This window comes from Dama dama, chromosome 33 (assembly GCF_033118175.1).
Source record: "Dama dama isolate Ldn47 chromosome 33, ASM3311817v1, whole genome shotgun sequence".
Classification (NCBI taxonomy): Eukaryota; Metazoa; Chordata; class Mammalia; order Artiodactyla; family Cervidae; genus Dama; species Dama dama.
This window is the reverse complement of record NC_083713.1, coordinates 36,510,782-36,522,975: the sequence shown is the minus strand read 5'-3', so window position 1 is coordinate 36,522,975 and position 12,194 is coordinate 36,510,782. Positions and strand designations below refer to the sequence as shown.

The 12,194-nt window shown below is 33.8% G+C and overlaps 1 protein-coding gene across 2 annotated transcripts in view; it reads right to left on the bottom strand.

The window, feature by feature from the left end:
• KCNH7 (potassium voltage-gated channel subfamily H member 7) overlaps nucleotides 1–12,194 on the bottom strand; it is a 489,034-nt gene that overhangs the window by 118,010 nt on the left and 358,830 nt on the right. The window contains exon 5 of one of the 2 annotated variants that reach the window (XM_061135198.1): nucleotides 8,871–8,891. The exons of the other annotated variant lie outside the window; for it this stretch is intronic. Within the exon in view, the coding sequence (XP_060991181.1) occupies nucleotides 8,871–8,891 (21 nt within the window). The remainder of the gene's footprint in view (nucleotides 1–8,870; nucleotides 8,892–12,194) is intronic. 2 annotated transcript variants of the gene reach the window in all.

The window sequence follows — 12,194 nt, the reverse complement described above, 5'->3', positions numbered from 1 at the left end:
TGGAACAGAAGAAAGAACTCTACTCCCTATTATTGTCTAAACTCTATATTCAAAGTTTCTCAAGAACTTGTTTATAACTTAACAATTATTCAAGGAAGGACTTTTATAATTTACGAATTAATCAGAGAAGGTTAAAATCATGTTGGCCATGAAATTTCTGAATAGTGTCTAACCTGCTTTTATTTGTATTACTCCCCACCTCTGCCATATCAAGTGACAAGCCAGTTGCATTCTTCATATGCTTCTATTACCTGTATAAGATACTTCACAGAGATTCTAGAAGAGTTAAGTCCAGACAGAGGAATTTCAGGTAACATTGAGAAGGACAAATGTCATCTGTGTGCATGTAAGGGGTCACAAGAGAAGGAAATGGCAACCCACTCCAATATTCTTGCCTGGAAAATTCCATGGACAAAGGAACCTGGTGGGCCCCAGTCCATGGGGTCACAAAGAGGTGGACATGACTTAGCAACTGAGCATAAGCATGATGTGTTGCATGGACTGAACTGAATAATTTGGATCCTATGTGGGATTTTTAAATCTTTCCCTTCTTTTCATTTTCTTCCCTTTTATTTAGAATTAATGTTGGCCACTTTTTGAGGGAAAAAGACATAGCAGAAGACTCTTTTGGCAAACATAGCTTACAACTGAAATGACTGTCAGTGGGTAAATGACGATAGGTGGGTTTGGGGCTGGTAGTACTCAGTTACTTTAAAAAAAAAATGCTGTGCATTCGATACCCAGAATTTATTCTTGGACATTTGGATTCTTTGACCAACTTTGGTCACTTATCACATTCCTTTCTTACAAAGACAATTTGGCACAGTGTCAAGATCCTGGACCCCTTCGTTGAGGATAAGTACACTGACCAGCTACATCTTCCTTTGAGATGAACCTACTGTCTTAGCTTCCCTAGGGGCTCAGACAGAAAAGAATCTGCCTGCAATACAGGAGACCTGGGTTTGATTCCTGGGTTGGGAAGATCTGGAGAAGGGAATGGCAACCCACTCCAGTATTCTTGCCTGGAAAATTCCATGGACAGAGGAACCTGCTGGGCTACAGTCCATGGGATCGCAGAGTCTGAGACACGACTGAGCGACAAACACACTACTACTGTTGTCTGTTGGTTACGGAGAGCCAAAAAAAAAAAATAATCCAAAAAGTTTCTTATACAATTGATGATATTACTTATAAAATTATGTAGCTCTTGAAGATTAGCATTAGGAAGAACGCTGTACAGACATTAACTTTCTGCCTTGAGAGTGCTTGAAACATACCAACTGCATAAATGAACTTGTTAACACATTTTGCCTTATGCTGTTGTTTCCCCTGTTCAGTATGAAACTAGTACATTTTGGAGATCAAAATGTGCTTTATGCACTAAGTGAGGTATAAACCCTTGAGAATTAAATTTATGGATTGTGTATTTTGGACCACAATTAATCAACTCAGGTCAAAAATAATCCAAGAAAAAAATATACCCATCATTCAGTTCATATTCATCTTAGAGAAAAAAAAATCACACTGCATTCATTTATAAAAGTTTATATTTGGTTATTATAAAATGTTGAAATGATTTTAAGAGATTTTTTTTATTTATGTAGGAAAGAGAGTATGTATTCCTTGAGGTGCATATCTATTCATTCCATGAGTTTTACCCATGATGATGACCAAGTTTATCCAAGTTAAAAAGGTTGCTGTGCTCTCTGGGTATATATTTCCCAGTATTTCTCATTTGAACATAGATTCTCATTCTCTTTTCTATTTCTATGAGAAGAAGTATAAGAGCCCAAAGTTAGATTAATCTTTCCTTCAGATAGGTCTCTGGGAAACCCTATTGTTTGTAAAACCCTCCTATACACACCACTAATATGTTATTGTAACATATGCTAGATAGTGTTTCCTTTTTTTGCATCATTCTATGGCTATATTCCAGACCGATAGCTTAATATTTAAATTTTGAAAAATATTCTAGAACTTCAGATTTCTTAGATATTGCCTTTTCCCAATTCTGATGTCATATTTTCATTTTTTAGGTAACTTTACGGCACACATGAGATTGTAGAACATTGAGTTCAAGCATATAGTTAAACTGTATGTCAAAACCTCACCCCCACCTTTCAATCCTCTTTCTCTATTATCCTTCTATATGTTGGAATTTTGTAGCAGATGGCCTAGAAATATGCATCATCTGTAAGGTTGTTAACACAGAAAGGTACCGTTACAAGTACTTTGCTTGTGTTTGTGGCCACTTCAAATGAACTCCACTGAATTTGCTGCACAGATAAGCAAATACTATCAACTGTGACAGTACTTCACCATCGGGGCATCTGTGGGGGTGTTTTTGTTACAAAGATGGGAGATGTATATTCTCTTTCCTTGAAAAATTGACCTGGATGACTCAGTGGGCATTCATGTAGGTGAAAAGCCTATTTATAATGGTCTGAGCCTTGAACCTGTTTTACATATTTTAATAAATTAATACAATGAACCTTTCAGAGCTACAACTGCCATGTATAATGAATATTTTTACAGGTTTTTTTTTTTTATTCAGAACTTTACCAAAAGTTGTTCACCATTTTGGAAAACCTAATCACTGGGAGCTACACTACTTATGTTATTTAAGTCACCAAAACAAAATTTCAGACTTCAGGTTACAGTCTGTGTTTGCAGCTGTGACATGCAGACATGTAAATAAAGATATCTGAGTATTTTTTTAAAACACTGTTGGAATCCAGTATTATTAAATTTACAGATAATTATAGGAATCATGCTTAAAATTATTGATTAAATTTCTTCTAAAATATTTTATATTATTGATCTCCTATATATGTAAAATGATGCATGATATAACAAAAAGAATTATATATTAGTTTTTAGGCAAAAAATAAACCCTTGGAATGATTTAATAACTCCCTAGGGGTTTGTCACGATGCCTCCATAATGTCTTTTCTTTATGATAGTATCCTTGATTCACAATATTAGATTAGCTTCAGGTATACAACATAGTGACTCAATATTTTTACAAATTATCTTCTATACTTCAAAATAATCACTTTACTCCCCTTTGCTGTACAATGTATTAGTGTTTATTTACTTCATACAGAGTAGTCTGTATCTCTTAGTTTCATACCCTTATGTTAGCCCCCGTCCTTCCTTCTCCCTACTGGTAACCACTAGTTTGTGTTCTACTAATGTTTTGATTGCCATTTCTTCTTCTAATCCATCTTCTGGTTCTTATTGCTTATGAAGGTGAATAGTCTGCAAGGTCTTTCTTAAGTATTGGAGGATATATATATGTCCTTATGAGAAGTAGGATGTCTTTCTCCTGCACAATGCATTATTACTGCACATTATCCCATAGGGAATCATTTTGACACTACACTGAAAAGCAAGGGCCAATTCATTTGTGAGGATATCGCACTTTCTCAATTTCTCCCCAATTGATTTTGGTATTATTTATAATTTAATTTTGATTATTCACTAGTTAAAAATTTATATATAAATAAGTCCAATTTGTCACTACTTATTCCACTAGTGGTTTTGACTTTGTTATCCCTTCACACTCCTGCTCTATCATTTTAGCCAGTACTTATATGGAATGTTTTATCATGCCTTTAATGTTATTAAAACCAAATATTTTTTCATATTTCATATGATATCTTCTAGGGTAGTTATATTTGAACATTAACATATTGATAGAAATATTTTATTATAAGCTGCTTTTCTGTTATTCCTTCTCTATAATTAAGAAATTATGTTGGCCTTTTAGAAATGGGTTATTCATCTCTGAATATCATTTTGGGATAGTCAAGTGAGCATAACAGGAAGTTGAAACAAAAGGACACTAATCTGATAGGGCTAAGAAGCCACTGGCCAATACACATCACACAAAGATTTGGCGTCAGAATATTGCAAGTTCATTGCAATCTGTATTTCATCTTCCCTTACTTTCTAACGGAAAACATTTCTAAACTGTTAATCTGTTCTTTTTTAATGCTAGGTTTCCTTTTAAATTTATACATTTAAAGACTTCAGCAGAACTTAAAATATATTACTTAAAATAATTCATTCGTGTTTAGATTCAAAATCTATTTCATCTTGTATAACAAAGATCATTATGCTCTTCTCCACTGCTTTTGAAGCAGGTGTTTATATGCAGCAGTCTGTTAGTGTCTGCAATGATTATCAGTGTCAGTTTAGGTTTCTCTGAAATCTGTCTAAATTCTAATGAAAATAACTTCCTACACTTTAATTAAGGAAGGTATTAGTAATATCCTCGTTTTACCAATTGTAAGCCTAAGCACACACAATAGGAGGCCAAAAGGGAATAAGAATCAAGCACCAGAAATTAGAATGCAGGGCTTCCTACCTCCTAGGTCTATATTAAGAGAGGCCTTGGTTGAGAATTTAAAGGTGAAAGGAAGCCTCCCTGAGAGTGATCATAAACAGATGGCATTTAAAATGCTAATGAAAGAAAAGAGAATAACCTGTAAAACAAAGTAAATGAATTTAGAGAAAATAGATGGGCAGAAATAAAGGGAAACAGTAGATGCAATGGAGATTCCAGGGTGGCTCATGGTAAAGAATCTCCCTGCCAATGTGGGAGACCCAGGAGATACCAGTTGGATCCCTGGGTCAGGAAGATTCCCTGGAGAAGGAAATGGCAACCCATTCCAGTGTTCTTGCCTGAGAAATCTCATGGACAGAGGAGCCTAGAGGGTTCCATGGGGTTGCAAAGAGTCAGACACCACTGAGTGACTGAATATACACACACTAGATTCAATAGAAAATAATAAAGCTCAAAAGTATTTAGGAGGACTTGACAATTTTTAGAGAAACATTTGCAAAATGGATGAACAGACTAAATTTTCTAATATTCTAGTAGGATATGGAAAACAGGAGACCATGAAGACTAAACTTACCTACAGCCAGACATCCTGGAGTGTGAAGTCAAGTGGGCCTTAGGAGGCATCACTACGAACAAAGCTAGCAGAGGTGATGGAATTCCAGCTCAGCTATTTCAAATCCTAAAAGATGATGCTGTTAAAATGCTGCACTCAATATGCCAGCAAATTTGAAAAAATCAGCAGCGGCCACAGGACTGGAAAATGTCAGTTTTCATTCCAATCCCAAAGAAGGACAATGCTAAAGAATGTTCAAACTACTGCACAATTGCACTTATTTTGCAAGCTAGCAAGGTAATGTTCAAAATCCTTCAAGCCAGGCTTCAAGAGTACGTGAACCAAGAACTCCAAATGTACAAGCTGGACTTAGAAAAGGCAGAGGAACCTGAAATCAAATTGCCAACATCCATTGGATCATATAAAAAGACTAAGCTAACAGTTGGATCAAGCTCAAATATATAAGTGTCTGATTAAATATAAAATAAGCCAGGTTCCAGCTACAAAGAAGTATCTGCATTTAAAGATCAAGCTACAGGCTAAAGCAACATCTGGGAAGAATTTTAGATCAAAGGTATTTAAAATTTTTATGATGAGGTTATTTGAACTTATCATGAGTTACAAGATGCTAATGGAGAAGGAAATAACAACTCACTCCAGTGTTCTTGCCTGGAGAATTCCACAGAGGGCTACAGTCCATGGGGTCCATGGGGTTGACTGGATTAAACAACCCCACTAAGCAACTAGCACACATATGCACACAAGATGCGAAAGGAGACTATATTGTCCTCAAGATGCTGCTGGATTTCTGATAAACTTTTGAAAATATAATGCTATTAAAAAAAAAAAGATTATTGCTCTTGAGAGCCAAAGGGAACAGAAAAGGAAACCAAAAAGATTAAGGGTGTTTTCAAATCATCTTTATACAGTATTTCTTACAGCATGAGTTTATTTGGCTAAAGTTTAATAAAACCTAAATTACTGAAGTGGCTTAACATTAAAGAAAATGCGAATGCAGTGTTTAGTAATTGGATTTTGTAAAAGACCACTGTAATTAAGTATAAGATAACCAGTTTGATATTAAAAATATATCAGAATTAATCACCAAATTATTTGTAATCAATATCCATATTGTTTGTTTCTGTGCATGACATATACTTTACAGAAGAAAACTGTCATGACTGAAAATCAATTTGTAAATTCTTGTAAGATCACAAACACTTGGTAACAGCCAATGTAGCATATGAGATAAAAGTTATATTAGATCAGTTGATTTTCTTCATGTATCTGATAGCTTTTGTGACTAGAGGGGAGGTGAAAGGACTCATATGCCAGATTCATAGATGACTTGGAAATTGAACATACCGTTGTCAGTGGAGTATAGAGTTATTTGGGATAATGAAGAGGTAGAAGCTGTAGAGAGGTAAACTTTTTAAAATGACTTACTAAGTGGTGTAAGTGGGGTTAATTTTTATGGTGACTTGGGAAGTAGAATAAACAGAATAACCACTAGAATTGAGTTTATCTTTCACATATTAGAAAAATTGTTTAAATATATGATGTACACATTCACACATACATATAAGCAGCACGTGCAATTTATTCGAATTAACTTTTTTACTCTTTGATAGTGGGTTATACTTTTGTACACTCTTAAGTCTTATTTCAGAGTCAGAGTGTTAAGGGAATTTATTAAAGGAAAACAAAATTGATCCTAAGAAAAAAGGTAAAATGGCCATTTTAGCAGAAAAGATTTGAGTATCAATTTGCTGTTTTTGCTGTGATGTTACATAAAGAATAGAAGTAACCAGCTAGTATCTCAGTCCACTCAGGACAGATGAAGGGAAAACAATTACATTTCAGCAAGGATTTAAATTAGCTTTTGTATAGGCAGGAATAATAGATTTTCTAAGAGTTAAAGAATGGGATCCTCTAGAGATAAAGATGCTTCTACCACCTGTGCAAGAGATTTCACCAATATTCTTGCCTAAGGGGAATAAACTAGATGATCTTGAAGGCCTTCCAAGCACATTTCTAAATATTTTAGTTTGTTAAAGAAACTGTTTTTGGTTAAGTCAATATTGAAAAAAAATATATAATTATGTATTTGCATACAGAAATGTATAGAATTGTTTATTTTTAAAAATTTTCATTTAAATATGGTTTAGTAACAAGGCCCAAAAATTTTTAAAAAGCACACTTAATGCATTGTCCTGTGGCTAATTAGCATATTAATTACTCTGTGAAAATCTCAAAGAGCCAGGCACTTAAATATTTTTAAATAGTTTTCAAAATCAGAGCCTGAGCAAATAATAAAGACACTGGAGGGCACATTTACATTAAATTTTTTATTAAATTGCTCATGTTTTACCTTTTAACTTTATAAATATTAATATGTGAAAACTTTCTAGAGTGGGTTAGAGTTTCTTAATCCCAAATTCTGACTTTTATGATTCGTTTTTATTCAAAGACTATTGCTATTAAAAAATGGAGGACTGAAGGAATGGGTTGGAGATTAAATGGCTTATGCTATAAGGAAAAAAATGAATTAATGTAGCTTGTATGACATGAAAACTATGTGAACTACTAGTCTGAAGATTAGTGAGCTCAATTTCCTGTTTACTTAGGAAAATTATATTTGTTTCTCACTGCATTTAAAGATCACTGGAAAATTAATGTCTAATAATTTATTGCCAATTGTTAAATGCTAAAGCCAGTCTTGTTTCACACAGGCCAGTTGTCGTGAGCTGTCTGTATTCTGTTTTTTGAGGTTATGTGCTGAATTATATCAACTCAAATCACTACCCACAGCTGACACTAATTTGCTCCCTTTTAGAAATCTCAGTGGAAAGGCCAAGGATAAAATAATCATGTATATGAAATTCCATCCTGTAATTGGAGGTCACCTGCACAGACCCTTTTTGAAATACTTAGAAAATGAAGTTAGGATAGAGAAAAGCTGCCATGATTTCTCTTATTTTCAAATTACCTGGGATGCTGATGAGCAAACATCTTTAGTTTCTAGTGCTCTTAATTCAGAATCATCACCAGCTCTGAATTAGTTAGGGAAGCATTTGAGAAATCAATATACAAAACTTCACAGTGATCAGAGTATAGTGACATACGGAAGAGGCCAAAACAGTGATCTCTAAGTAACGATGGTCACTGATGGAGACGTGTCCATGCAACACACATGCACAAATGAGTATTGTCACCATATGGACGCCCACAGCAGCATGCAGAGCGTATGTTACAGGACTAAGTTCCAAAAGTTTTCAATTGGATGAGAATAATATGATTTTTATATTTTGTGGTTTTTGCATCTAGTACAATAAAGTAGAAAAACTGAAGTGAATTTTCTATTTTTAGTCAGATCCAGGTTTATTCAGAGGTATTGCCCAGTTAAACCTACATTAGCTTCAGGTCATGCTAGTGATTTCAGACTTATAGAGGACACAATTAAAAATGATTGAAATGTTATATAGAAAAATAGGAAATGACTATCATGCATATACAGTTTACTACTACAGTAAGCTTAAAACCATACCCCCTGCCATCCAGGAACGTGAAACTAGTTTTAAGGAAACAAAAGAGGAACAAGTGAAGTGATGCTGGCATGTAGCACTTTGTTTATTTTATTTAATCTGGTACTCAAAAAAGATTTTTTTTGGCTGAAATATATTTAGCTTAATATTTGCTTCTTTCCAAATTATTCAAATGTTTAGGAAGTCTTCACTGTCAACCTAGACTTATACTCCTTGCAGGAAAAAGGAGTTCTTAATCATTTTGGTGACACAGTTGAGAAAGTAACAACATCTCCACCAAAATCAAGCCATGATGTCTCCACCAGGCACCTGGACTCACTAAGGGCAGCATGATTGAACAGGGCATAGAGCAGGCAAGTTAACATGCCGAATAGGGGGGCAATTTAAGCATCAGATGATGGAACTTGAGTTCATACATTACCTTTAACATTGCGACCATTGTCTGTTTTGAGCACGTAAGGAAAAAAAGAGAGAAATATGAAAACTAAAATTATGTTATATGCACTGAATAACCTCTGTAACAACAATCACAGAAAATAGGATGCAATGATTGAAAATGTATCTTTGAAATTAATATCCTGTATTCTTCAACCAAGTAAGATGCATATGCTAAAAATAGTATCTGCCATCATAAGCATCTGTGTTCAAATATGTGAAACATTAATCTCACTTAATTTCAATGGATCCCAAGATCCAGATATTATAATTATGACTATTTGGAGAAAGCCATATCTATATGCCTAGAGTTGGGTAAAAACTTTCAACACATCAGAAGTCAATTTTAGTGTAGCTTCAGCCACCACTTACAAAGAACTATACAGCATTTTATATGTTAAGTAATGTTTTTCATTATAAACTAAACTAGTGTGCTAATAAAAAGTGGTTCTAAGACAATGGTTTAATAAACCAACTTGAATTATTAATCACAATTTTATGAACAATCCATGTCACAAATGCTCTTCAATGTATATTTTGAAAATATGAAGCAGCAGTCTCAGAGCCATTCTTAGGCAAAAATAATTATAAGAAATCAGTGAAAGATTTGACTGTTTAAACGTAATGTGAGATTTAAAAATTTATGTTGTCCACAATACAGTCAATGTACCACCTAGAATTTTTAGGAAATTTGTTTATATTATAATGGGTTTGTTTTCAAATTTCAAAATGGAGTGTTTTCAGATTTATTTTGAGATTAGTAATCTGACATTGTTACATATTGCTGCTAACAAAATATTCATTACTAGTTTTGAAATAAACAAGCTTAATATTAATGACATCATGTTAAAAACTTTCAAATATAACCAAGATTTGAAAGATATGTTGTCAACACATGTGCTAGTGCTATTCATATTTAAAATCTTGGGATATATCATAATTGTTTCAAATTCAACAACTGAAGCAATTTCAATAGTGTGGTATACTGAATTGCTGTCATAGACATTATCTCACACAGAGATGCACAAATAAAATAGTGACCTTATATGTCAATGCTCTGCCCTCTTTGAGGGACTATAAGCAGCAAACAGGGCTAATGGAAGAGACTTTGAGTACAAGGAATTAATTATCTCCATCAGAAGCTGGGCTCAACAATCATTAGGAAAGTAATAACTGCTTGTGAGCAAGTAGTTAAACATTATAACTCTATTCATCAACCTGGAAATCACATGTAAAGAACTGTAAGTTCCAAAGACAACTGCCCCAAAGTGATATTACATAGTTAATGCTGCATTGACATTCTGAGACAAAGCATGTGGTCTTTGCACTGGTGCCAGCTAAGATCTTGTATAGATCTGCTAGCTAAGATCTTCATGACAGTATAAGTGCAGAAATTAGAATAAGCCTTTAGAGTCTTGTAGCAGTTTGACAGAATAATTTTACATCTGTTCAATTTAATAATACAAGAATTGGGGCTTATATTTTTATGTCTATTTTTAAAAATTTCATTTTCCATATAGCACATTATTACTGTATTTACAAATATATTTGTATGTGGTAGATAGGAAAACAAAAACAAAAACTTCTGGTCCTTCACCACAAATGGTTTGATAATTATGGTTCTAAGGTATTTGGTAATGTAGATTAGGTGAAAAGATAATGTAAAATAATATGTACTGATATATTTGCAAATTATTTCAAGTTCTATAAAATAACCTATATAGGAGAGAATTTTCTTCTTGAGTGAAGAGGCAACAATTGAAACCATTAAATAATTATATAGAGTCATAAAATCAAAATCAGTTTAAAAGCTTTCCATCTTCCCTATCAGTGCCTCAGTTTCTAAAGCATATTAAATTATATAGCTTTAGGAACTGTAGTTTCTTCTATACTAATTAGAGATTTTGTATCTAAAATTGCTCTAGTGGTGAAGTACAAAATACCTTCTGAATTATCAATTGGTATTCAGAAGCCAACTTTAGCATCTGTAAAAAAAAATGATACAGATTTTGAAAATAATATAGCTTGGGTGGGAGAAGAAAACTGAGGATGATCTCAATTGTCCATCCTTGTCCATAAATAAAACCTGTACTGAGAAACCCAAAATACTAACACATCCTTTTCCCATAATTGCATCAGTAACTGTGTGCTAAATGGAGACTACATAAAATTGAAAACAATAAAGTTAAATCATGAAATCTGATCTAATTTAGTACCACTGTCAAAAACACAGGTTAAGTCTGTACCATGCACTGAATATGCATCATTTAATATTGTTTCTGAATGGTATTGCACTGTAACTCGGGTTCGAGGCAATAAGGCCAGTCTCTGAAAAGTCAGTATGTTTGCTAAAGAAGACTACACTAAGTGGACTGACTAACTAAAATATATCCTGGCCATTTGAATTACTATATTGGATTTACTGTTCCGCTATAGGATCCAGCGCTTAAAGACTAAATTTCAGAAGTTTCTTTTAGTCAGGAGATAGTGAGCATGATGTGACTAGATGGTACAGAGTTTTAGACAATGATCTGGTTTGAAAATTGTTCTTGACTTTATTTTCCTTTTTCCTTTTGACTTTCTTTGGACTAGAGAATAAAATAGATGTGTTAATTCCTCTTGTACCATATCAAATCCATCTTACAGAAAACTGTTCTTTTTATTTCTGTGATACTGATTTATCTCTCTTTGAATTTTTTCTCGTTAATTCATTTTCTTTCACCTCTTCTATCTTCTCTACTTCACTGCACTCTTTAAATAGAGATCTCTCACATGATTCAATCCTATGATTTTTGTTTAAATTGCAGAGTACTAATGAATAGATAACTCACTACTGCCTGATGTGTATGGTTCTGTAACACAATTCATGAGCACGATGCTCTTAAAGTCACATCAATGCTTATTGAGTTCTTGCCACAAAACCAAAGCCATGGAGCCAACCATGCTAGAATTTCAGCACTAGAGAAGCTCTCGACAACATCATTATTTGTGTGTTTATCTAACAGCATTGAAAGACATAAAATGTGGAATGAATGTAGAATAATAAATAATAATAAGAAATGCTATCATATATGTAAACACTGTTTTACACACTTAGGTATGAAATCATTTAATTCTGGTTTGGAAAGGAGAAACGGGTCCTTATGGCTATGAGCGGTAGTGTGAGAAGGGACAAGGTGGGCATGAGTATTCCCAGCAGAACAAAGCAATGAAGGAAGAAAATGCATGAGATATTTTTGGGAAAAGGTGATTATTTTTGTGCAGGTTTAGAATTGAGTATATAGAAGGGGAGGTAATCTTGCAGGGGCTA